Source organism: Glycine soja, chromosome 17 (assembly GCF_004193775.1).
Source record: "Glycine soja cultivar W05 chromosome 17, ASM419377v2, whole genome shotgun sequence".
Classification (NCBI taxonomy): domain Eukaryota; kingdom Viridiplantae; phylum Streptophyta; class Magnoliopsida; order Fabales; family Fabaceae; genus Glycine; species Glycine soja.
In genome coordinates this window covers 11,392,455-11,419,327 of record NC_041018.1, presented here as the reverse complement: position 1 = coordinate 11,419,327, position 26,873 = coordinate 11,392,455, and the positions used below count along the sequence as shown (strand labels likewise).

Genomic DNA, 26,873 nt, shown 5'->3' with positions numbered 1-26,873 from the left:
AGTCTATGCAGTCTATTTTCTCTACTAAAAAAGGCCTTAGGATCATATGCACCATAATTTTTTAATATTATATTATATGTACATGATAATAAATCAGAGATATTTTTAAACATTAATTGTGAACGACTAAGATTACCTAATAAATTATTTAATTTAATTTAATAGATTCCTTCTTCTTCTTTTTTGAAGGAAAGTAATTGCATTGATGTTGTCTTAAATGAATTTAATGGATTCCTATTGAATTGATATTATGTGCTGACATTTTTGTTCTAGTAAAGATTCCCATTATTGGCTTTTTACATCTTTAATGGGGATGGTTATAATTAAAGTCGTGAAATGTAAGCGCTGAGCACAAAGGATACCAACACCATTGGGCATTAACATTTTGTGGAGTTGAATATTAAACACAACGAGGGGAAAATATTGATATCAGTGAGATGAAGAATTGAAACCAAACACACTAAACTTAGTAAACTAGCGGACAAATAATGAGAGAGAAAAAAAGAGTTTGGCACTTGTTCTACACACAACACACACGCACACCAGAGGGAAGAGGGGTATTTTCTCTCTCAAAACTTTGTTTCACTAATTCACTTGAATTTCACTCTCCGATTGAATTTTGATGCAGTACATAAGTTGCTGCCATGTAGTAGGCAATGGATCTATAATTATTAGACGGTGAACTTCTCAAGTCTCAACTCTTCTAATAGGAGGTGAATTAGTGAAGATAAAAATCGGTGCATAAAACCAACTTGATTTTATTTTTTATTAATCGATAAGTATATTCACCATTCACCAATAATTATTGAATTGAACGTGTGAATGTTTCAAACTTCAAATATCAACACGAAGTACAACCTTAGGAAGTCAGAACACGGATTTCTAGTCTCAAAAGGAGTAAAAGAATCAATTCAAATAACAGAAAAAGGCATTTTTGTTTATAAAAATAGCAATGTATGTTGTTACCAATTTTTTAAATCTATGCTGGTAATTTTAATTTTGATAGTTAATATTTTGTGTGTGTCAATTTTGGTGTATATCGGTTTATTTGAAAAGCAAATCGTCCCACAAATTGGTCTAATTTTCTAAAAGAGCCAATCATCCCAACAAATTGGTCTAATTTACTGGTTAAAGAACTCAAAATAGTTTTTTTAATTAAAAATCACATTAAAAATGCATTAAACATTGAAATAGAGGTGCAACAATGATACTTTTTAATATTTTGTTTTTCATTTTTACTTCTTAATGGTAGTAGGTTATAATAGCATTTCCCTTATTAAAAAATTGATTAATGGAATTTAATCCTGATTATTAGCATTAACTGTTAATTTTTTTTAACAATAGAAAGTATTGGTTAAGGTTATTACTACGCAGCAAATAGCAACAAACAGGAAGCATCCGTGGAGCAAATAGTGTGATGATGGGACGACACTTTCCTCTTTGAAGTTTGAACTTTGAAGTTTTTGCGACAAGAAGGTGGAGCTTTTCCTCTTGTATATTTAGTCCAAAACCGTTCTTCTTTTCTTCCCTTCCATACCACAGAAGTGAATATTACTATTACTAACACTATTCTTCAGCCACACGCTCTCTATCCATCTATTATAAAATCTACCCTCATCTTACCTTCTCTTCTACATTTGCAGCAACAACACATTTAATCATCTTCGTTCTTCATAATAATAATAATGCACAAGAGCGCTTCAGGTTCCACGTTGGGCCCGGGCGGCCTGGACCTAACCCAGGCCTTCTTCAGGCCCATAACCAACGCGGCTCCTCCCTCTCCGACCAAGCGCCACAACAAGATCTCCGTGATCGGCGCCGGCAACGTGGGAATGGCCATAGCGCAGACCATCCTCACTCAGGACCTCACCGACGAGCTCGTCCTCGTCGACACCAACACCGACAAGCTCCGCGGCGAGATGCTTGACCTCCAGCACGCCGCCGCCTTCCTCCCCCGCACCAAGATCAACTCCTCCGCCGATTCCTCCGTCACCGCCGGCTCCGACCTCTGCATCGTCACCGCCGGCGCCCGCCAGATAGTCGGCGAGTCACGCCTCAACCTCCTCCAGAGGAACCTCTCCCTCTTCCGCGCCATCATTCCGCCTCTCGTCCGTTACTCCCCCGACACCATTCTCCTCATCGTTTCCAACCCCGTCGACATTCTCACCTACGTCGCTTGGAAACTCTCTGGTTTCCCCTCCAACCGCGTCATCGGCTCCGGCACCAACTTGGACTCTTCCCGCTTTCGTTTCCTCATCGCCGATCATCTCGACCTCAACGCTCAGGACGTACAGGTCAATCAACGTCACTCCCCTTTCTTTTTTCTTTTTTCTTTTTTTTTTAAAATTGTAAAATAAGGAGTAATATATTAAATCAGTATGCATGAATGATATTTAATACACATTATTTTAGCATAATGAGTTGTATATTTTTAACATTATTATTATCTCACTTGTTAATTATGAAATTCTTAATTCAAATTAGGAACCAGGGATTCTAGCTTAATTAGTTTAGAAATGTGCATGAATGAAATGTTATAAATTTCTGTACTTTCAAATTAGGGATTAATATATATATTCATATTATGAAATTAGGATAGAGAATTACGATCTGAATTGATTAATTGGTACGAGGGTATGAGTTGTTCTTAATTTATCAGTTTCAATTTAATTGTTGGTCCATCATTATGGTTTGAACAGAATTTTCTCCTTCAAAATATGTATATGTTTGACAAACCGTTCAAGTTGGTCGAAACGGCGTTTCCCAACAGATCAAGAGCCTATCTTGTGCGTACAATGGACGTGAACTCAAGCATCCCTATAAAATTCAAATTATGAATTTACTAATTGAAATCATGAAATTATGAATGTAGGATATGGTTTAATTTTGTGCATACTATGTAAAGCTTATAGAATGAGAGAAAGTTGTGAATGCAGGCATATATAGTAGGGGAGCATGGGGATAGTTCGGTGGCGTTGTGGTCTAGCATTAGCATAGGGGGTGTTCCGGTTCTGAGCTTTTTGGAGAGCCAACACATTGGGTATGAGAAAGAGACGTTGGAGAACATACACAAGTCAGTGATAGATGGTGCCTATGAAGTGATCAGGCTGAAAGGGTACACTTCATGGGCCATTGGGTACTCTGTGGCTAACTTGGCACGGTCCTTCATCAGGGACCAGAGGAAGATCCACCCTGTGTCTGTTCTGGCTAAGGGCTTTTACGGGATCGATGGAGAAGTGTTCCTGAGTTTGCCTGCACTTGTTGGTAGAGGAGGGGTTCTGAGTGTGACCAATGTGCACTTGAATGAAGAGGAGACACAGAGGCTTAAGGACTCTGCCAAGACCATCCACGAGGTGCAGACTCAATTGGGTATTTGAATTTTCTGTGATGGTCACGTGGATATCCGGTTACTGCTTTTTTGTCCTTAAGTTTTCTTTTGTTCTTCTCCCCATGATGATATGGTTTGACCTAAATTATTAGTACTTGCTGCTGTTAGTGTTAGTCCCTGCCCCCTTCTGGCAGTGCAAGTGTTTTTGTTGCGTCAAGTGCTGACCCGTGTCTTGTGAGATGTGTTTTGCTTCCTCTATGATTTTAATTGGCCAAGTAAAAATTCATTTTTATATACTTGCCAGGTTTTGTGCCTCAATTCAGTCTTTTGGTACTGCACTAACACATGGGATAGGTGCACGCAATTTAGCCTTTAATTTTTTTTTTTTTACATATATCTCAAATATTTAATATTATTTTATTATACTTTCTTTATTTATCACAATTATATAACATTTTAAAAACTAAGTAGAGATAAAGATATAATTGAATAATAATAATAATTTACCTTTAATTAAATTATGAATCAGTTTGTTTAAATTTATTTGTTAAAATAAATATTTATTTTAATAAAATAAATTTTTTATTTTTATTTTTTAGTTTGTTTATTTAAGCTGTTTTTGCTTTAAAAAAATTCAGTTTATTTTAAGAAACAAATCATATTTGTTTCTAAAAAAAAATGCTTATTTTAATTTTTTTTAAGTTTAAACAAATTCATCTTATTTTTTGATAGTACCTTAAACAAATATGTAACAAATATATTAGATTTAAGATTCAATTGAACAAAAATAAAAGAAATAAAACAAATGTAACATTGAAAATTTAACTAAAATTTTGATGTTTTTTTATAAAAAAATTTGAAGACTGAAATTGTAGGGAGAAAAAAAAAACCAGAATCGTAAATTACGATTAATATAAAAAAGAGGTTTAAAAATTGTAATTTAACCAAATTGTTTCATGTGACCTTAGTTAAATACTTAGCACAAATAAAATAAGAAGCATAAAGTTAAATTTGTACAATGCAAGAGATATACAAAATGCTATAATGTGAATAATAATCATCTGTCTATATTTTTCGATATTGATTTTGAGAAAACAATAAAAAATAAAAATTTTCATTGATAATTTTTGTCTTCAATTTATACAGTTTCAATCAACTTCATCAGTCCACAATACCTGATTTTAATTTGGAATGTTTTTTTTTTTTTTTATGATTAGGAGAATTAGAATGCATGTGCATAAGACAATAGGTCGACAAATATTATACAATAACAAAATATGGAATTTTCGGACACAACCGTTCATTGTATTTTTTTCCCCAGTAAAATTGAGTTCATTATATTTTTCCTCCTTAGAAATATTTATTTTTAAAAATATTTTTTGAGGAGAAAAACAATGTATATTTTCATGTGACTGTGGATATAGGCATGGGTTGAAAGCATAAGCCCCCTTTAAAAAAAGAAGAAGATCCAGTCCAATTGACAATTGATACATAAAAAAAATAAAGCCCAATTGAGAAAAACTGAAGGACAAAACAATAAAAATAATAATCCCCAAAACGAAGTCGTATCATCAGTGAGTGACAGTAACATTGGGTTGTGATTTGTGAGGGAAGAAGGGGTAGAAAGAATCAGGAGAAGGAAATAATCATCAACCATGGCAGGGAGATTGACGAACGCAGCATCGAGGATCTTAGGCGGAAACGGCGTCGTTTACCGATCCGTAGCTTCCTCTCTTCGCCTCCGCTCCGGCATGGGCCTCCCCGTCGGCAAACACTATGTTCCCGACAAACCCGTATGTTTCTCTTAACTTATCACATTCAATTTTTATTTTATAAAACCCTAAAAATCAATGTCTCTTTTGAATTTGGGGGTTTCAGCTTCCCATGAATGAGGAACTCCTGTGGGACAACGGCACTGCATTTCCCGAACCGTGTATAGATCGTATTGCTGACACTGTCGGAAAGGTAACTTTTTTTTTTTCGTATGGAAAATTTAGGATAATATTAATGCGTGAAATCAATTGTTCTTACTTTTTATTTTGTTTTATTTTGAAACCAGTATGAAGCATTGGCCTGGCTGTGTGGGGGATTGAGTTTTTTCGCGTCGCTGGGATTGTTGGCTGTGTGGAATGACAAAGCCTCCAAGACACCGTTTGTGAGTCTTCTACTTTAACAATTTTCTCCTGCACAATTCCTGTGTATTTATGCTTGGTGTAGACTTTGATTGGGTTTTATTTAGCTATTTATAATGCCTTTAGGATGTTTGCTGATTCCAATTCTATGATAATAGTTGTTCATCATATATTTTATGGAAAATTGGCCGTGGTATTAAGTTCGATTGTATCGGATGTCATCATTCTCATTCCCTGCTTATTAGGTGATTTGAGTTGTTGTGTTCTTATACTTTAGATCCTTTGAGCCTACTGCTAATACTTATAATCTCAGACAGCACAGTGCACGCTATGGTGGGATGCTTGCTGTATTTGAATGTAGTAGACACAAGACAAATAATTTATACTATAGTAACTTTACATATTCAAATGCTCACAAATAAAGAATTGTCTAACGTTAAAGACATTCATAATAATAAAATGTCTCATCCTAACTAGACTGTCACCATAAAAATGGAATATGATGGAGTTAATTAAAATAAACAGAACAGAGAGAAGGGACCAAAATCTAATCTCTTGATAAGACTCAGATTCATTATGGGCCTATCACAGGCAGCAGCCTTACCTTGATGCTATAGTGAACCAAAATCCTTTTGTCACTTCCACTTCCAAATAACAATGTAATCACCAAGGGACCTACAAACATGGGAGAAATGCAGTACTTAGAAGCAGAAGGAACCCAGAAGTTGGGGGAATTGCCGCACCCAGCCCTCCCAGGACTTGAGTTGCAGCTTTAATGTCTTGACATTCATTTGGCAGTTATAAAACCGAAGTCCAGACTTCCGGTTGAGCTCATTGCAATTTGTATCAGCCTAGGGCTAAGATTTTCTTTTTCCTGGGTTTAATTTCAATTGCTCTGGTATGGATGAAGGACTAGTTTTTTGTGGGTTTTCTCTGGATTTGGGCTGGGCTATTGCCAGATTTGGTGCATCGGATGTCATGATTGTGCTGACCACTGAGTTCATATTTGAGCATGCAAACCATCCATATTTGCAGATTGAATTCTGAGATTCAAGCTTGCATAACACACAGAATCACATGTCTGTATTTTGACAATCATAATGACATCATATATCATAATTTGAACCTAGCAGCTGACTGAAGATGTTATTAGATGTTTTAAAATTAAAGAAAGCCTTTATTAACCTGTGTTGCTTTCAGATGACAGGATATTATTTTGTTGTATGTTTTAAGATTGAAGAAAGCCTTTACTGTTACTTGTGTGGTTTCAGATGATAGGATATTGTTCCCTATTCCCCATTCCCCATGCGTTCTCATTATATCCAATATTTTTGTCATGTATGATTCTATTGAAATAGTCTGGATTTTCACCTAGTTCATCATGGCTATTCTTAATTTTGTCTGAAGCTAAATTTGAACTTAATTTTCTGTTTGGTTGAAAGAAAAGTGCAGTTTGTTTGCTAGAGTTGGGCATGGTCATGGTCTATGGACTAATGGAGGTTTCTGTTCTTTTTATTGACTTGGAGAAAGCGTATGATAGAGTGCCTAGAGAGATTTTGTGGAAAGCTCTAGAGAAGAAAGGGGTTAGGGTTGCATATATTCGAGCTATCCAAGATATGTATGATAGGGTATCGACTAGTGTTAGGACACAGGATGGAGAGTCAGACGATTTTCCCATCACAATTGGTTTACATCAAGGGTCAACCCTTAGCCCCTACCTTTTTACCTTAATTCTGGATGTCCTCACGGAACAAATCCAAGAGATAGCGCCGAGATGCATGCTTTTTGCAGATGACATAGTCCTCCTTGGAGAGTCGAGGGAGGAGTTGAATGAGAGGTTGGAAACTTGGAGACGAGCTCTAGAAACACATGGCTTTCGCCTAAGCAGAAGCAAATCGGAGTATATGGAATGTAAGTTCAACAAAAGAAGGAGGGTTTCTAACTCAGAGGTGAAAATAGGAGACCATATTATCCCTCAAGTCACACGGTTTAAATATCTTGGGTCTGTAATACAGGATGATGGGGAAATTGAAGGGGATGTGAATCATCGCATTCAAGCAGGATGGATGAAATGGAGAAAAGCATCGGGGGTGTTATGTGATGCAAAGGTACCGATCAAGCTAAAGGGAAAGTTTTATCGGACTGCGATAAGACCGGCGATTTTGTACGGAACAGAATGTTGGGCGGTCAAGAGCCAACATGAGAATAAAGTAGGTGTAGCGGAGATGAGGATGTTGCGGTGGATGTGTGGTAAGACTCGACAGGATAAAATTAGAAACGAAGCTATTAGAGAGAGGGTTGGAGTAGCGCCTATTGTAGAGAAGATGGTGGAAAATAGACTTAGGTGGTTTGGGTATGTAGAGAGAAGACCGGTAGACTCTGTAGTGAGGAGAGTAGACCAGATGGAGAGAAGACAAACAATTCGAGGCAGAGGAAGACCCAAAAAGACTATAAGAGAGGTTATCAAAAAGGATCTCGAAATTAATGGTTTGGATAGAAGTATGGTACTTGATAGAACATTATGGCGGAAGTTGATCCATGTAGCCGACCCCACCTAGTGGGATAAGGCGTTGTTGTTGTTGTTGTTATAGTCCATGTATCCTGATTGCACTCTTGCTTGTATTAATGGCCACCTTCTTTTTGATATTTTCGTCTTTTGAAGCTTCTTATACAGTGCTATTTTGCAGCTGTCCAGTACTTATGCTGATTGATTTTTGTTATTTTCTTTGTATCAGGCACCCAAAGTATATCCATATGACAATCTGCGAGTGGAGCTTGGTGGTGAACCATAGGTAGATCCAAGGCAACGATCGGATGAGAAGTTCTTGTTTGATGTATTGTTCTTCTACGTTTATTTGTGCTTTTGTGTAGTTCAAAATAAGGGATCATGGAGGACTTGCTGAAACCATCTAAAGGAATAGAAGAGCCGAATCTGGTTGTTCTTTTGATCATGCTAATGCTTATGGTGACTATTGTGAGGAGTGAGTCAGTATTATGCCCAGCATGTGTTTGGATATGCATTTACCGAATTGATTTTGGATCAATGAGTTTATAAAATTGGTGTTAATATACTCAATCACTGATTTTGGCAGTGACAGTTAAAAATAGATGCAATTGTCATTCAGGTCTCACCCGACAAAACAAATTAAAGTTAACAAATAAACTTAATTTTTGACTTTCAACTTCCTCTACCTGTCACACCAACGAACCCTAAAAGGTTTTAAAAGTAAGCATTTACAATTCACAAGAGTCCTATTTTAAAGATAAATAGAGTTGTTAAAAGTGGTTCATCAGAATTTGGTGAGAGCCTAGCTTAATTAGCGATTCGCAAGGAGAAACAAAATCACTATCTCAAACTCTAAGCTATCCACTAACATTTTCTTCATAAATCACTTGAAGGACAACAGATAAGGATACTGCCATCTTCACTTCCAGTAACATTTTTCAGAAAAAACATTCCTACGAAGGCTGCTATCAGTGAAATAGAACTCCACCTTTATCTAACTATGGCTTCACCATTTATCAAATGGGAATCAAAAGAATGCGAGTGAGGGGAATAGAACTCTTGAGAAGGTTGGGTTTGTTTTTGAATGGAAAGAGCAAAGTTGAGAAGAAAAAAAACATTTGTACAATAGAAAATCTATTTTAGATTGATACAAAAGCTACTCCAATTAGCTTCAAATTGAACTTCCATTGCCCTTTTTGATTCACATTTCAAATCTGCCTCCGAACATCTCTAGAATGCTGAAATTGCATTTGTGATGGCTAAGACTCACGTCTGGCAGTTGTAATTTCTAAACGAGGAAAGAAACGCACTTCTGCACTCTATGTAGTTAAAAAGAAATCTTACATGATTAAAAAGTTAAACATCCCCCTCTCCTGGAATTACTTTTGGGTTATTGCTTCCTGCACTTCAATAATTGCTTCTTGCACCCTTTTGGAATGTTTTTTTTTTCGTCTGTTACCTTACAGAATGACCATTCTAGAAGGCAAAAGGTGTAGCCAATCCACAATGTAATTTTACGGAAGCCAAGAAAGGATGCAGGAAGCAACAGCCCTATTTTTGTTGAGATGATTTTTAAAGCCCAAACTATCTTTGATGGAACCTTGCTGTAGCACAACTCAAACATGCCGGGCCAACTGACTGGGTTTTCATTTCGACATTCTCTGCTGGGCTGGCATGCTTGGGCTTTTCTTCTTATAACATGGGGCTCAGCTGAGGCTTTGGGGATAAGATTATAGCACTTTAAAGAAGTGGTGGTAATCTTCCATAATCATTTTTTCATACCTTGACATACATTTTAACCTATAACAAATACGCATTTCTATAGGTTCTAATAATTTAAAATTAATTTTATCAAAATTTAAAACAAATAAACCCAAATAATTTATCTTCCGACAATCTGGTAAATGTAGAGATGGAGAAGATCAGGATAAGTTTGAAAAGAATTTTAGAAGGTCGCATAATGCAGCTAACATTGTTTATGATCAAACAAGATGGAATAAAGTGTGATAGATACCTTGTGGGGATGGTTGGGTTGAAAATAAAATTAATTGAACTTCTTAACACGGATCTACTGGTATGGGTTTGGTTATGAGGCATGATGGGAAATGGTTTGCTGGTTCCATCAATAAATTACCCTACGTACTTATTATTGTTTATAGATAATATCACTATAGATTATACGATTATTTGCATCTATTTGAGTACAATCAAACAACTGGCAAAACTTTTAGCGGAAGAATTGGTATCGTATCATGTGTAAAATTTCTTTAATTCAACGGTAATTACAAATTATGAATAAAATTAACCTTTGATTCAATAAATTAAAAAATATTTGTGAGTTTTGACTCAGAAAAAAAACTAACAAAACATTAATAATTATACAGTTAAATTCCCCCCCCCCCCCCCCCCCCCACACACACACATTGAATCAAATACTAATAAACAAATTAATATTCCCGACAGCACATGCAAATTTTACTTTCGTGGGATTTCTGAAAAATTGTCGTATACGCGTGTGATACAGTTTCTTGTCTGTTAATACAATTCCACAATTAGTTTGAAAGAATCTTCTTACAAATGCTAAATGAAATGACAATGTCCACTGATCGGTGCACCAACCATATGCTGAGAGATCGATAATGACTACTCCTGGTTGCTCAAATATATTTCTCGATATACCCACTAATTACTTCCAGGTAAAGAGTTCGTACCATTCCGTCCGAACCTATAGTTTTTAATGAGAGCTCTTTTAAGTCTTAAAAGATCTTTAAACAAAGTAAAATTTATTGCATGTTTGACAGTAATATTTAAGGAGTTAACATCTTTTAAGTTTATATTTTCAAGATTTTAAATTGATAGTTTTTTGAAAATATAAACTTAAAAGATGGAATTTCTGATTACATGCTTAAGTTTTTTTTTTTTTGTAATTTTTTTTAAGAAAAACTCATTAAAAGACACTAAAAATTAAAATGGCCATGATTAGAACTTTTAAAATCATGACCACATTTTTTTTATCGAATACAAATTTATTGTTCCAAGATTTATAATTAAGTATTCGTAATATTCTATTATAATATATTAAGATTTAAGTAATTATAATTTTAAAAAACTACTTTCAATAATAACAAAAAATACAAGTATTATCAATAATATTTTATAAACAATGCATATATTTGAAAAACAATATAATTTTTTATATAAGTTAATTAGTGGAATATGAATTTCTTTTATTTGTACTTCTTGTAATATCTTTGTTTTTTAATTAAATAATAATTTTTTTTCTTTTCAACTCATTCTCATCCGCATTTTTTAATTATTCAATTAATACAAATTTAAATTTTTTGTAGCAACAGTAAAAGATAATATATCACATTTTAATAAAATTTATCACCTAAAAATATAAAAAATTAAATAATAATTTTTTTAAAAAATATATTAAAATTTTAATAACTTCGATAATTCGAGGCTAAAACTGCCTCATTGATCTTGCAGTTGTCCTGAGCCCTGACTAAATATAATAAAAGCATTTTTAATAATTTTGTAAAAACACTTGTATGCTTTTTTTTTCCAGAGAAACCCACGTACTGCATGCCAAATTAATATGCACAATCTATGTTGTCTTTTATGGTTCTTGATCAACCACTTGCGCTTAATTTAGATTAGCTTGGATTCCACAGCACAGCTCATGTATCCTTGTCTATATGCTATTGCTTGCCCTACTGGTTGAGACTTGAGATTATCAAGAACTTCGGTGATTCTAGAAAAGGAGGAGAGAAGAGTTAAAAGTAATCTTATTTATTCAAATCTTTTCAAAATTATGGCCAAGTCTGAGGTTTAAAATCAGGAGTGATTCTTATTAATTTGACAGAATGTTTGTTGGAGTAGTATTGACATTTTCAGTTAGAGACATTTTTGAAGAGCAGAAAAATACATCTACATATGCTTTGCATTTTCTGTCCTAGATAGATATTATATTGATTAACACTAAAATTCCATCACAGGTGCATAGCTTGGAATGCTGATAATGGAAGAGAATGAGTATATCACGATCATAATCAGCCCCAAAAGTCAATACTATGATCTAGTATTCAATATTAACGACCATAATATTAAATTTAACGTATTTGTATCACAGGTGCTGCTATTTTCTATGACATTGGCCTCTTAGATCCACATTTTCAGCAGGAAGCAATTTGTCAAATATGATCACGACTCATGACATGATAATTGTGATTTTATTTGTTTTGATTCATCCCGGCCCCTCCTTCGTTCTGGATGAAGCTGGAACTGGAACCATTCTAAAACTTGTCCTCAACAGACAATAACGCGTACTATATAATAATATTTTATGTCTTTTAGTTTATCAAAATTTTATTTGTAAATTATTTTTTCAAAAAAAATATGCAATCTTTTTTAGTTTTTACTCACACTTCTTTATAAATTTTAAACACACTAAATACTTAATAACAATGATATTCAGCATAAAACTTTAAAAAGAAAATATAAGTAGACGATAAAACGTAACAAATTTTACTTTTCTCTTTTCAAGGGTGATTTTATGGAAATTCCATTCATACGTAACCCTAACATTTAGCAATTTTCAATACTTAATAGCCATATTTGAGGTCAACATTTACTACTGAATTTTGTCCACGTCTTTCCTTCTTTTTTGCTAAGAACATTGTGAGGTGACTTTTTCGAATTTACGCGTTTATGCTAAGCTATCTATTGTCGTATACAATCTTCTTTTGTAGAGTTCGGATGAAAATGATGGTTCCTCTTTTAGTTAGATAAACTTAACCATAGGATATCTAAACTTGTGGTGTTAATAACGAGATAATCCAAATGGCACATTGGAGAGTCATGGATGAACGCAAATGTTGGAGAAAAGCTGGTCCTCCAATGGCCTACTAGCCTAATAATGGTTTTACTTTACTCCATATTTAATGGTTTTTCTTGGAGATACGCTGATCTAGCCCACAGGTTTCATGCTAATTGCCGATAATACGCCAAAAGAGTGCACCTTTGCCAATTGCATTCGGTTTGTTTTTTCCGCAGCCTTAATAGAAATTACGAGTCAACCATCTATTGAAATTTGAAGTTGCGCGTTTAAATTATTGTTTACTGGAAAAGGACTTCTACACACCCAATCTTGGGTGCCGACTCGTGAGCAAATCATTCTATATATCCTTATAGTTGCTATTTTATTTTTAAAAAAGATATTGTTAAAAATAAAATAATAAATCTCAATTTCTAATTAAAAAATCAATGATCAATATATATATGGAAAAATATAAATCATTATTTATTTTTAAAAGACTAAGATCTATTGTATACTTTACCTAAACCAGTTTAAATGAGGCAAATCCCCAAGTTTTCAACCTATTGTTAGATCAAGTAATGAATTTTTTATTATTAGTTGATATGTTAATGGAATAATTAATTGCTTCCAAATTAAAATAGGTTTTGTTATATTTCTTCAGTTCATTTTTTTAAAGAAAATATTTCCTCTGTTCTTTTGTATCTATCTTTTAAAATTTTATGTAAAAATTTAAAAGTGTAATGATTTTTTTTATTCTAGTAAAGGTTATGAAGTTTTCTATTCTACCCTTATTCATTTATACTTTACAGTAAAAGAATATGTGTTAATTAATTAAATATTACGTGGAAAGTAGGGATATAATTATCAAAAGAATAATTAATGTTTTTTTTTATAAAATTAAAATATCTCTATAGTCAACTTTTAGAGACATAAAAATCACCAAAATGAGTTTTACTTCTTCTAATTAAATCTTCTTCGTATTGATGATTAGAAAATTATTATACATAAAAAATTCAATAATCTATTAACTGTGCTAGACTTTATCAGTGTAATCAATATTATCTTATATTTTGAAAATAATAAATAAATAAAAACAAAACACTTTTAAAATTCGACAATTTTAAAAAAGAACATAATGAATATATTATAATAAACCCAGCTTACGAATCAAGCAAATCATAACGCTATCTCAATGTAATACAAGAACGCCACGACTACAAACCTCAAAGCCCTAAGTACGATAAATCATATATGTGATTCTGGATCATACCATTTGGATCGATTTTCAAATGACACGTAACTATTTTCATCTTGAACATGTAATAATTTTTCCATAATCAAAAAGCTTTTTTTTGTCAAAAAACCAACTGTTAATTATTAATAGACAAAGAAATGACCGTAATATAATTTTTTAAGAGTTTAATTTTTATATATAGTTAGCATAAAAAATTTATAAAATTTATACCATTAAATAATCATAAATCATTCCAAGCATGAGTCTAAAGTAGTAAATATTATAATATTTAATAAATTTGTCTATATATTTATTCAACTAATGACTTAAAAACTCATACTTGTAGAATGATATTTTTTATGAGTTGAAAATCTATTTTTTTTTTACATTATGACAGTGAGTAAAAAATAAACTGATTCAGTCATTAGAAATTAGTTAAGAGAAAAAAAAATCACTAAATAAACTAATTCAAATACTAATAATTCTGAGCATGAAGTAAATAAGTTATATTATAAAATTATTATAGGATATATTATTTTTGTCTCATAATAAGTGTCTAGGAAAAAGAAAAAATAAAGTCACAAAATAAATGTTATTTTAATTTTTTAATGTAATATTATTACTACGATTAGTTTCATAAAATTATTATCTTTTTTATTTTTTAAGATAACATTTATGATGGAAAATTATAGAACATTGATACATATATAGATACAGATTATAACATGTTGAATAAATGGGGCCATGGCCCCCCTCATTTTTTTTTAAAAAAATTCATAAGTAATACAAATATTTTAATTATAATTTTTTGTATTGTTAATTTTTAATTATTAGATAAAATTTTACTCTATTTTAAAAGGTTTTGTTACTTGGCTTGTTTGGCTTTTCTTTGCGGTTCCAGTCCACGAATGTTAAATAAATATAGGATAAAATTTCAAAATTAATTTAATTTATTGTATTTTGAAAATTTTAAATTCTTTTATTAGTAAAAATGTAGAACATATTTAATGATATTCATATAAATAACTTAATTTATATTACTTCAACATTAAGCAACTCAATTGATTTTCTTTCCCATGAGTAATTTTTATTAACGAGTTGTTTAACGCACAAATATTTTATTTCTCTTTCGTAATTTATTTGTAAGAATCAAAGACAATAACAAGAGATTTACAATATTCGTATATCTTACGCAAGCAGTCAAACTAGATTCCTTTGGCAATAGTTAAGCAATTCATGAGTAATAGTTGTTTATATAAACAACTTTCTCCAATATTAAGTATCTCAAAATCACATGACACATCAAAACAATATTTTTTTTGTTAAGTATTGTAGATGATGGTCTAATAAATTCTTTTATTAATAGAACATATCATATTCAATTATGTAACCAATATAGAGTTACACAACTATATTATAAGAGTATAATGGTTAGGCATTAGTAATAAAATAATTTTACATTATCATTTAATTATAAATCATCATTTACATGACTTTTAAGTTAATTATTATAAAAATCAACAAATTTATTACACATTAATTTATTGATTAGATGATTATGTAAAACTATTTTACCCTATTAATGCATATTCATTTTTCTTACATCATAATATTAGAAAACATGTTTTGATAATTTTGTTTGTTTCTTATGACATAAAATGAAGTTTTATTTATTTATTTTCATGTATGTTAATTTGTATTGTATGCATAAAAAATGTAATTAATTTAAATATTTTTTTACATTATTTAATTATTTTAATTTCTATTATTGACCATTGTCAATGACAAATAAAAATAAATTTTCAGAAAATTTGTCATTATTGACCCCTCTAATTTTCAATCATGGGCCCATCTCTGATGTTGAATATAACGATAAAACCTAATAGATTATAAAAGACACACCTAAAGTCGCATTATTATCCCAGGAACATGGTTTGATAATATAAACCCTTAATTAACTTTAAGAGGATTATTGTCTGCTTTTCAATGGATTGTTTAAGAGAATGTAACTAAGAGGAAGACAACCATAGAGTATAAATTTCTTAATGAGATAACAAATTTATAATCACCTATCAGCGGATAGGGACCTCTCAATTCTCATAAGATTATTATTTACTGAATGATTGATCCAATCCATTAGAGAGTCAATTTTATCTTTAATTCCATCTAAAAACAATCTATAATTCACATATGATTATGTTGATCATGATATCTTTAATTGTCTATCGATATCGATGATGTTAAAAGATAATTTATTAATTATTGATTGATACTAATCCACAATAAATATTATAACAACTTATTATTGGATAAATGGAGTATAAGATAAAAAAACAAGTAGAGTTGTGAAATGAGTAAAAAAAAAAGTAAGACTTGTTGTAGTATTACATAATTAATGCGTACATGGAGCTCATGTTATGATTTTAATCAATGGTATTGTTAACCCAAGCTAATTGATTAAGGAATTAATAACAAAAAGTTTTTATTGAAAATTATGTTAGGAACGTATTAAAAATTACACTAGAATGAGTTAATAATATTTTTAACATTTTTTGAGGACATTAGTTAATATTTATCATAAATTATATGCCAAACAATTATTTTTAATTAATAAATAAAAAAATTTCAATTAGTGTTTATATATTCATGGGCAGGTTATAATTTCAATTAAAAATAAAAGTGATTCTTTATTAATAATATTAATAATTTTAATTTTTACTCTTATAAATAATTAAAAGTATTTAATAAAATTATGGGCAGGTTATAATATAAGTAAAATATATGTTTAGAGAATGAATAGAAATCAGGAATAATAGTTATCTACTGAATGTGACGAATATATGCTTATGTTTTATTGATATAATAACAATATATTGCAGTAAAAAATAATATACTGAATGCCCATAAGTATCCCTATGTTTTGATAATCTACGTGTGACTATCATCAGACTATGTACTCCCTACGCAGCGCGTTGCATGGATTATCCGTAGAAAAGTACAATTAGCATATTTCTTTCAACATATACACATTTGTACATAATAAGTGTTATAACTCATGTTTAATTAATTCTTACTCATAAAAAAAAATACACACTCATCCATGTGACATCACATATATATCCAAAAGATTGAAATTTGCGGATGAAAAATATAAATTAATTTAATTTAAGTTTTTTATTTATGCAAAAAGTCTTTTGCCCTTCTTCATACTTAATTCCTATGAATAAAAGAAAAATACACACCCGTCAATGTAACATCACATATATATACAAAAGGTTGAAATTTGCATCTTAAAATAAAAAATATAAATTAATTTAATTTATTTTTTTTAATTTTATTTTATGCGAAGAGTCTTTTGTTTTAAGCATAAAAAATGCAGGAGAATGAAGATTTGTATGATTAAAATCGCATTTTTGTAAATCTATAATATTCCAATATAATTTCTAATACATATATCTCCGACATAATTTTAAATACATATATGATTTCTTTATTATTAATTCTTTAACCAGTGTGTTTAAAATAATATTTATTATAGTATATAACAAGCTTGATTTATACTACATATGGTGAGCCTTCAAGTGATCAATTTGAACAAAGAATAATCAATAGATGAATAAAACTATTATCGTAGGATTCCAAAGGCAGATAGATAATACAAAAACCAAACAAAAAATGATACATAAATTAATAATCAGTAATTTTTAAACAAACTGCAAAGCCATTGCTATCTGCATGTCACGTTGCACTTGTAGGTCCATGATTCCCGTGATATTTTGAATGGTTTCAAGACAAAACATTAATGTTCTGGATTAATTAATGAATCATGTGTTAAACACTTAAACGTAACCTACAATTTTATTTTTGTGATCGTGAAAGCCTCTTTTTTTATATTTTATAAAAAAAAATATTACTTACTTCCACTCTGTATATAAAAAATATCTAATTTATGAAGATAAAAAAAATTAAATTAAATTATTTTTTTAAAAAATATTTATATAATTAAATAATTTAAGCAGTACTCTCTCCTGTCATTATTATAAAGTCCTTATTAATTCAACAAGATTAAAAATTTAGTTAATTTAATTGAGAACATTAAATTTTTCTTAAATTATTTTTTCTTTCCAAAATTATTCATATGAAGAAGACTAACCAACATTAATAAATTATATTTCTCACACTATCGCATTATTCTAGAACTAATTTTAATTACTGTTATTTTAGTAAAAAAATAATTAATATATAAGATATTTTAAATTAAATCTAATAAAAAGAATAAAATCATACCAACCATATAACAAGAACCCGAGAAAGTAGTTATATTTAAGGAAACTATTTGTAATTTATGGGATAAATTTTCAATTAATATGTGTGACTTATATTATTAATATCTCAATAAATACATCTACTTTAATGAAAAATGAGTGAATATATTATGATGCATATAATAAGGAGCAGTCTAAGAGAATCAATGGTTGAGAAGGTTTTGTCAATTACTTTGCAGAAATCAAATTGTCACGATTAAACTGTATCACTTTGAGAAAATAACATACAGGAAGACACATGGTTATGATTTCGATTATACCTTTAATTTCCCTTAATTTCCATTCTATTTGAATCATCATCAAACTTCTATTGCAAATTATTCCTCTCTTATAGGTCGCGTGCATACAGGTATGAACCTAATAATAGCCACCTTGCAGTTATTTAAGCACAAACACCTCCCACCGGGTAACCTAATTCTTCGACTAAGTTTATCTAGACTTCACACTTATGGTTCCTATGCTTTTTGACCTTCCAGATCACAGAGATCTTGCATGAACTATATTTGGGTGACGATTGGAAGTACACACCCTTCTTGGTACTCTGTTAGGGTACTGACAACTAACCATGGATATGCTTTGTATTTGTCAAGGACGCCAAGCTGACATACATGAGTCTCTCAGCCCAGTGAGAAATCACAACTTGGCACCTATTCTACCCCAAAGGACTCTGAAATCTTACGGACATTCCTCAAGTACCATGTTGTAGTCAACCCAATTATTTTCGTAAGTTTTGACACCTCACACATGTCAATGCTATGTTAGCATCAAAATCCCATGCCAGTGGTCAATGTTGTCATGTCAACGATCAACTAACGGACTTAACCAATACTAGTGCAAAACATACATTTTGGGTCGTCCATTATGCTATCAATTATATGCAAACCAATGCTAAAAAAATAAGTGGTATAACATTCTGTAAATAGATAGAGACTTTCTGCATTGTTCACAATTTTAACTGATGCCAAAAGTATTTTAGCATCGAATAAAATTTTAATCAATATAAAAAAATCTCTACATCAGTTCAAATTGATTATTATAATCAATGTAAAAAATTATGATTTATTGTAAAATATTTATTATGTTTTATACACTTCCCAACACACACATGCCTACACGTAAGCATTCACACTCACACGTATATATATGAAATTGGTTTGAGTTGAATATATATAGTTTAAATTAATCTTATTTATTTAACAAATTTAATTTATAATTCAAATTCAACTCATTTAATTTATAAATCAACTTTAATAAATTAATTTTTGATTGCTAACTTTGTGCCTCTGTGAGTTACTTTGGACTCCAATCTAATGTTGATTATCCATACACATAAGGTTCCTAGGTTTCTATTTTCAAGGCCAAGTGACAATTATGTTTCACCGGTTTCTGCCTTTCACATGATCAGAGTTCAGCTGCATTATTATTATTAATCACACTTGAGATCAAAGGCGTTCAAATATGAACACCTACTGCAAACCCGTGTTTATAATCAAACTTAGGGAATGTTTAACTTAAAAATCGTGGCTCGTCGATCTGCTGACATGTGTATATGTAGTCCTGTACATGTAACGATTACTCAATTAAGCAGACAACTTTGATAAGCTAAGTGTGATTAGATGCATATCGTAATTTCTCTGCATGTTCTTCGACGACAGGAGTTGAGTTGTAAGAGACAAATACAGAGTAATGAGAACAATCTTGAGCCCTCGTAATTATTCATTCTCAATAATCCATGAAAAATGACAAAAACCCGCAATATCCTATGCGTTGTTGAGATTAATCAAACTACTTTGAAAAATTTCAGAACAACGTATGCGTGAAATGATTTCAATTTTCATCGACTTGACAACTAACCACATTACAAAATTCTTACATGGTTCCAAACTAGATATTATATAATATCATATTCTTTCTTACATGCTGACCCGCTGCCAGCTTGTCAAATTTTCTCATCCAATGGGCTCACTCACATCATCACATGGGCCTGGAAATAAACCTAATTATTTTAAACCTTAAAATTTGAAGACACGCATCAATCTTACCCTATAAAACCCTCACTTATTCTCTCCAAGCTCATACACCAAACCAAAGTAAGTGTTCTAAGAGTGAGCAACTTCAAAACACCATAGTGAGAAATGACTTCCAAGGGTGCAATTCTCTTGTGTCTCAATGTTCTCTTCTTCACTGTGGTTAGTTCCACATATGTTCCATGCAACCCACCCCCCAAAACTCCCAAACACCCACCTGTCCCAAAGCCACCTTCCCCAAAGCAAGTTTCTTGCCCCAAGGACACTGTTAAGTTTGGTGTGTGTGCTGATGTGTTAGGTTTGATTAACGTGCAACTAGGGAAGCCACCAAAAACCCCATGCTGCAGCCTCATTCAGGGTCTTGCTGATCTTGAAGCTGCAGTGTGCCTTTGCACTGCTCTCAAGGCTAATGTGTTGGGCATCAACCTCAATGTTCCAGTGAACTTGAGCTTGCTTCTCAACTACTGTGGAAAGGGTGTTCCCAAGGGATTCGTCTGCTACTAAATCAACACTTCTAATGTGTAGTTTCTTAATGTTAAGTATGTCTTAAGGTTCTATATTTTGCTATATTCGTCATTCATCAATCTATGAACTTTGTTGTTTTGTTTTTCCGTCTGGCACGTGCCATTTATAGCCAACGAACATTTCGTTCGCAATTGGTTATTATTATTATTATTATTATTGTGATGGTTGAAACTTGAAAGTCTTCTCGTGGTCTTTCTTGTAGCCTCCCTCACACTACTCCTTTTGTATTCTAAGTGAAAATTTATACTAATAAAAATTCTACATTTAAGCTAAGATGCATTATTTATCACTATTCCTTTTCCCCATCTCCTATTTCTTTTCTCAATTTCCATTTTAGCATTCTACAGTACTTATGAAATCTTGTAAATGTATGGCTTGACAGTGGAATGTTTGGGTAACTTGTAGGAGCTTAATTTTGGCTTCAGACTTTATTATCCCCATTCTACATAAAAACAATTAGAACTCTAATAATGCAGAGATAGGCTGCTAGCTGAGTAAAATTATTCTTCAATTGCTTTTTTTTCTTTTCTAAATCGAATCAATAGAAAGACTGAATGGAAGCTTTTCAATAATCTTCCGAATAAAGAGAGATCGAAGTGTACAAAAGGAAAACGACAAAGGTGAAGATTTTCACTTTCAGCAATGAAATAATTTTAACAAAAATGATGCCGAGAGTTTAAATATGTTGGTGGTACCTAATTTAGATGTTATTTTTTTTAGTCTTGGAAAAATATTTTTAAATAATATTTGTAATTTTGTTTTGGTCTTTATTATTTTATTTTAGTTCTTGTAGTATTTTTTTTTCTTATTTTGGCACCTATAATATTTTGTTCATTGAGAATAAGTTCCTTTTAAAAAAATGCTAGGGACTAAAAGCAAATTATGCACATATTAAAAGGATCAAATCAAAATAACAAAAACCAAAATAAAAAAGAAAAAATTTGCAAGGACCATTTTAAAAAAATAATTTTACAAGAACCAAAACAAAAAAAATGACATATAACATGGACAAAAAATATATATATAAGCCTATAATGAGAAATTGTTTATGTAATCTAGGATATGTACTCCCTCTTGTCTCAATTATAAGGAAAAAAAAAGGATATACTTCACATTTAATAAGAAAATTAGTTAATTTTATTAAATTATGTTATTTTTAATTAAAAATAATAATTTTTTAAAATTAATTCTTTTTTATTAGAATTTGGTATTAAGTATAATTTTTTAACCTTATTATATGAAAAATATTTTGAAGAGAGTCTCATTAAATAAGACATAAATAAATGATATTTACTTATATTTGAAATAAAAAAATAATAAGAAACTTTGTTGTTTATATTAGAGCCCAAATGGAGTAATCAAGATTTATTTAAGTCATTCTCGTAATTGAAAAGTTGAAAACTTGTACTTGTATTTGTTTTGATTTTGATCGATTTTGTATGCCAATACCATTTTGATTTGGCATATTGTATTGCTTGTTTAGATTAGAGTATGTATGTTTAGCATAGTATAGCTATGTAAATCTACAATAAGCATGATATTGAACTTTATCACTAACTTTTTAATTTGTGGTGCATTTTATTCCTAACTTATTATTTTTTTTGATAAATTTCACTCTAATTTTTTAATTTTTGACAAATTTTATCTCTATCTTTTTGACAAATTGTATCCTCAATTTTATGCTTATTAATGGATAAATAATAGAAAATAAAATTTACAAATTTCTTAAAAGTTATGAGTAAAATACACCAAATTAAAAAATTAAGGATAAAATTCGTCAAACAATAAAAAAATTGAAAATAAAAATACATTTAGTCCTTTTTTTTTTTATTAAACTTAGGATGGTTGATTACATGGTGTTGTAACCGATTAAACCAAGTCCCAAGGCTTCTTACCAAAATAACATGTTACTGTTATAATCGATTATCAATCAATTGCAATCAATTAGACCAAGTATAAACTGAGTCTTGAAATAAATAATGCTACTGATTTAATTGATTATACTTATCAATTAAGATAATCAATTACATCATGAACAAAAACATGTTCATACAAGAATGCACCTTCAATGTTTTAATCTATTGCCCCTTGAGTTAATCGATTACATCAGGTTCCTTGTGGTTCTTGTAAAAACAGTGCCTTACTGTTTTAATCGATTATGCACGTAATTTAATCATTAAAATAATTAATCTAGAGCTTACCCTGAATCAACCAATACAAATTTAATCAATAGCATACTTATATTAAGTGATTATTTTAGTTAAATTACGAGATATTATAAAAGTTCACAACTCCTCGTTTGAACTGTAACACTCATTCAAAAATCATGAGACCCACCTTCTTTGAGAGTTTTGAAGCTTATCAAGAAGGAAGAAATACATGTTTTATTACGTCTTTGGTTTACATCAAGTAATCATCAAAGCTTTATTATCTCCATTGAGTAATTGCGCTTAATTGTTGGATTTTTCACATAAGGTGATCTTTTTTCTAAACATTTTCTTTCTAAGGTTTGCGTAGATCTGAGACAAGATTTTTCAGACATTTCTTATGGAAGGGTTGTATAAAGGTAGGGTCATTGTGTTTTCTTGAAGGGTTCAAGAAGAGGGTCGTTTATTTTAATCTCATTGTGTGTACTTTGTAACAACTTTGAAATTAATAGCAAAAATCTCAACTTAGGTTGTTGAGGTAACTAAATGTAGATCAACCATGATCAAAACAGTATAAAATTCTTGGTGTATCTCTCTAGTCCTTCCTTAGTTTTGTTTCTTGGATAAAATTGTTAATTACCTATTCTATCTTTAATGATTTTGTGTAAACATTGTGTTTGAGGATATGAACTAAGGCATGCAATGATAATAACTCAATTGATAAGTGTTTTCATAATCCAAATATGATTTGAGGAAAAAGATTTTCAATTTTTCATGATTTTGAAAAATAAATCAATTTACCTCACTTGATTTAAAATCATAATATCAACATCTTTTTATCTACAAATGTTATTAATTATTATTATTAATTTTTATTAGTGAGAAGAATTTGAATCTATGATTTCTTTTTCTCTCCTTCTGTTCACCTTCAAGTTAACTTTATAACTCTCACTATAATACTAACATGTTAATCAAACTAGATCAGACCATCCATTTTGACTATGTATAACAACTAACTATGAACACAAACAAGTAACAAAACTATTGAAAATTTCATACCAATTAGCATATGCCTGAAATGATTTCATCGAGTTGACAACTAACCACATTGCAGAATGCATGAGGCCGGTTCCATACTTGATATTATTAGTATTATTATATTCCTTATTCCATGCTGACCCGATGCCAGCTTGTTCAATTTCCATCCACGGGTTAACTCACATGAACCTCCAAAATAAACCCAATTATTTAAAACCTTCAAACGCTCTACAATCTTACCCTATAAAACCCCCACTCATTCTCTGCAACTCAATCCCAAGCTCACACACACTAAACCAAAGTAAGAGGTATAGTGTTCTAAGAGTGAGCAACTTGTGAGAAATGGCTTCCAAGGCTGCACTTCTCTTGTGTCTCAATGTTCTCTTTTTCACTGTGGTTAGTTCCACATATGTGCCATGTAATCCACCCCCCAAAACTCCCAAACACCCACCTGTCCCAAAGCCACCATCCCCAAAGCAAGCAAGCTGCCCCAAAGACACTATTAAGTTCGGTGTGTGTGCTGATGTGTTAGGTTTGATTAATGTGCAACTTGGGAAGCCACCAAAGACCCCATGCTGCAACCTAATTCAGGGTCTTGCTGATCTTGAAGCTGCAGTGTGCCTTTGCACTGCTCTCAAGGCTAATGTGTTGGGCATCAACCTCAATGTTCCAGTGAACTTGAGCTTGCTTCTAAACTACTGTGGAAAGGGTGTTCCCAAGGGATTCGTCTGCTATTAAATCAAACACTTATAATGTGTAGCTTCCTATTGCTATATTCGTCATTCATCATTATTCTGTGTATTTCAGTATTTGTGCCCGGCACGTGCCAATTAGCCAACGAACATTTCGTTCATACTTGGTTACTATTACTGTTGTGATGCGCTGAAACTTTAAAGGCTTCTTGGTCTTCCTTGTCGCAGCCTCACTAAAGTCGTTTGTATTCTAAGTGAAATTTCTACTAATAAATAATCTACATTATTTAAGCTATGATTAATTATTTCCGCTACCAATCTTTTTGTTTATTTATTTATTTTTCTCTTTCTCCTATTTCCTTTCTTATTTTCCTTTTGATCATTGAAGCCCACACTTAGGAAATGATGTATGCATATCGGCATATTAGAACTCTAATAATTATGGAGAGACAGAGGCTGTAGAGTAAAAAAATTGTTGTTTAACTGCATTTTTTTTTCTTTTCTAAATCGAATCCATAGAACGACTGAAAAGGCTATTCAGTTATTTTTGCATAAAGAGAAATCGAAAGAATACAAAAGAAAAATAATAAGAACTAAAATTTTCTCTTTAACCGATGAAATTATTCTAAGACAAACTATATGAGAAATTATTATTATTTTAATTTTTTTATTCATAAAAATTAAAGACATATACTATAAAATTTATAATAACTTATCCATACTGTTTTGCTCAACTAATAAGAGTTAATCATTATTGTCTGAACTAACCTTTATATGACTTGTAAATAAGTGTATTTATTTTTTTTCAAAAATTAAAAAAATAAATTATATATTATATAAAGGTTAATCAAGACCATCAACATAAATAATATGTGACTTTTTTTTTATGCTTCAGAAATATAAAAGACAAAAGAACAAAGAAAACAAGAAACTAGCAAGCTATCTCAGTTTTTAGAACTGAGTTCCAGCAACATCCACATTAAGATGAATCCTTGAGCTAGATGAGCAGTTATTAAAAGCAATCCATGCCAGCTATTATCTTGAGAAGAACCTAACTCAGCCAAGCTATCTGCAACACTATTTCCCTCTCTCTCAAGATATGAAGGAAAGAGAGGGACCAATCTTTGCTCATGAAATCTCTAATCAGCATTATAATGGCGGCTGCTGCAGGATGGGAAAGTTTCACTCCATTGAAATGAAGTTCAAAACACTGCCAAATTAAGAATCTGGTTCACACATAAGGCTTCAGATACCTTTGGACCAAGCAAATTATTGTAAACCTCTGTAGATGGCATGTAGCTCTGGTTTCGCAGGTTTTTGTGGTAATCTGAGACTAATAATTCTCATGATACGACGAGTTCCACATTGATATTCATTGAAGCAAAACAGAACTAGGATTTGTCACTTAAGGTAAATTTTGATTATAGGTTGATTTTCTTTTATTGTTGGGTGTAAAAGTATGGATTGTAAGCTGGATAAATTTTAAAAATAAAACATCGTGAAAGATATATGCATATGTGCTGTATATAGGTGTTCAAACGTGATTGATTGTCTGCGTGCGCAAGCTCTATTATTATTTATTTGTTTTGGAATTTTGTTTCTCAAATTGTCATATGCCACTACCTGCTTGACCTTGTTATATATGTGTATAGTCATATTCATCTCGATCATGACACTGACACAGTACATATAAATATATATGTCTATTAATAAATCTGGGAATTTATGTGTTACATGCACCAATAATATATTTACAGTCGCACAGTAAGTACTATTTTCTAACGGACGTTTATTTTGGAGCTATAGAGATTTCAAAATGGAAAATTCATCGAAAATAAGCATGGTTAGAATAAATAAAGAAATTTTCTTAAGGGCCAAAAATGAATCGAGAACTAAGTTGGATTCAGTTGGACTCAACTTCATAAGAATTAATTCAATTTGAAAATCAACTTGAGTTAAAATGAACTTTCAGCTCAAACTTGATATGATTTAAGCTCGCAAACAATTTAGTTCTACTTGTTACTTCAACTCGTTTAAAATTATAATTATAATTATTTATTTAATTCATAAATAGAATTAATATGAAATTAATTATAA

The 26,873-nt window shown here is 31.1% G+C and overlaps 4 protein-coding genes across 4 annotated transcripts; all 4 read left to right on the top strand.

The window, feature by feature from the left end:
* Nucleotides 1-1,521: 1,521 nt before the first annotated feature.
* On the top strand, nucleotides 1,522-3,646 carry LOC114394159 (L-lactate dehydrogenase A-like). Its single transcript, XM_028355778.1, has 2 exons — nucleotides 1,522-2,294; nucleotides 2,937-3,646. Exons 1-2 carry the CDS (start codon nucleotides 1,686-1,688, stop codon nucleotides 3,375-3,377), a joined length of 1,050 nt encoding a protein of 349 aa, XP_028211579.1. The 5' UTR covers nucleotides 1,522-1,685; the 3' UTR covers nucleotides 3,378-3,646.
* A 1,252-nt stretch (nucleotides 3,647-4,898) lies between these two features.
* LOC114391990 (NADH dehydrogenase [ubiquinone] 1 beta subcomplex subunit 8, mitochondrial-like) lies at nucleotides 4,899-8,567 on the top strand. Its single transcript, XM_028353023.1, has 4 exons — nucleotides 4,899-5,121; nucleotides 5,207-5,293; nucleotides 5,388-5,483; nucleotides 8,196-8,567. The coding sequence occupies exons 1-4, from the start codon at nucleotides 4,984-4,986 to the stop codon at nucleotides 8,250-8,252; spliced, it is 378 nt and encodes a 125-aa protein (XP_028208824.1). The 5' UTR covers nucleotides 4,899-4,983; the 3' UTR covers nucleotides 8,253-8,567.
* An 11,843-nt stretch (nucleotides 8,568-20,410) lies between these two features.
* Nucleotides 20,411-21,172, top strand: LOC114392125 (14 kDa proline-rich protein DC2.15-like). Its single transcript, XM_028353161.1, has one exon. It carries the CDS (start codon nucleotides 20,483-20,485, stop codon nucleotides 20,876-20,878), a length of 396 nt encoding a protein of 131 aa, XP_028208962.1. The 5' UTR covers nucleotides 20,411-20,482; the 3' UTR covers nucleotides 20,879-21,172.
* Nucleotides 21,173-24,338: 3,166 nt separating this feature from the next.
* On the top strand, nucleotides 24,339-25,078 carry LOC114392484 (14 kDa proline-rich protein DC2.15-like). Its single transcript, XM_028353637.1, has one exon. The coding sequence runs from the start codon at nucleotides 24,427-24,429 to the stop codon at nucleotides 24,820-24,822; it is 396 nt and encodes a 131-aa protein (XP_028209438.1). The 5' UTR covers nucleotides 24,339-24,426; the 3' UTR covers nucleotides 24,823-25,078.
* Nucleotides 25,079-26,873: the final 1,795 nt, after the last annotated feature.

What these genes read in the sequence shown, in the direction of transcription:
- LOC114394159 (XM_028355778.1), top strand. Translation starts at nt 1,686, where the DNA reads ATGCACAAGAGCGCTTCAGGTTCCACGTTGGGCCCGGGCGGCCTGGAC. An exon ending in TCAACGCTCAGGACGTACAG is followed by an intron (nt 2,295 to 2,936) that starts GTCAATCAACGT and finishes TTGTGAATGCAG; the next exon opens with GCATATATAGTAGGGGAGCA.
- LOC114391990 (XM_028353023.1), top strand. Translation starts at nt 4,984, where the DNA reads ATGGCAGGGAGATTGACGAACGCAGCATCGAGGATCTTAGGCGGAAAC. An exon ending in TTGCTGACACTGTCGGAAAG is followed by an intron (nt 5,294 to 5,387) that starts GTAACTTTTTTT and finishes TTTTGAAACCAG; the next exon opens with TATGAAGCATTGGCCTGGCT. An exon ending in AAGCCTCCAAGACACCGTTT is followed by an intron (nt 5,484 to 8,195) that starts GTGAGTCTTCTA and finishes TCTTTGTATCAG; the next exon opens with GCACCCAAAGTATATCCATA.
- LOC114392125 (XM_028353161.1), top strand. Translation starts at nt 20,483, where the DNA reads ATGACTTCCAAGGGTGCAATTCTCTTGTGTCTCAATGTTCTCTTCTTC.
- LOC114392484 (XM_028353637.1), top strand. Translation starts at nt 24,427, where the DNA reads ATGGCTTCCAAGGCTGCACTTCTCTTGTGTCTCAATGTTCTCTTTTTC.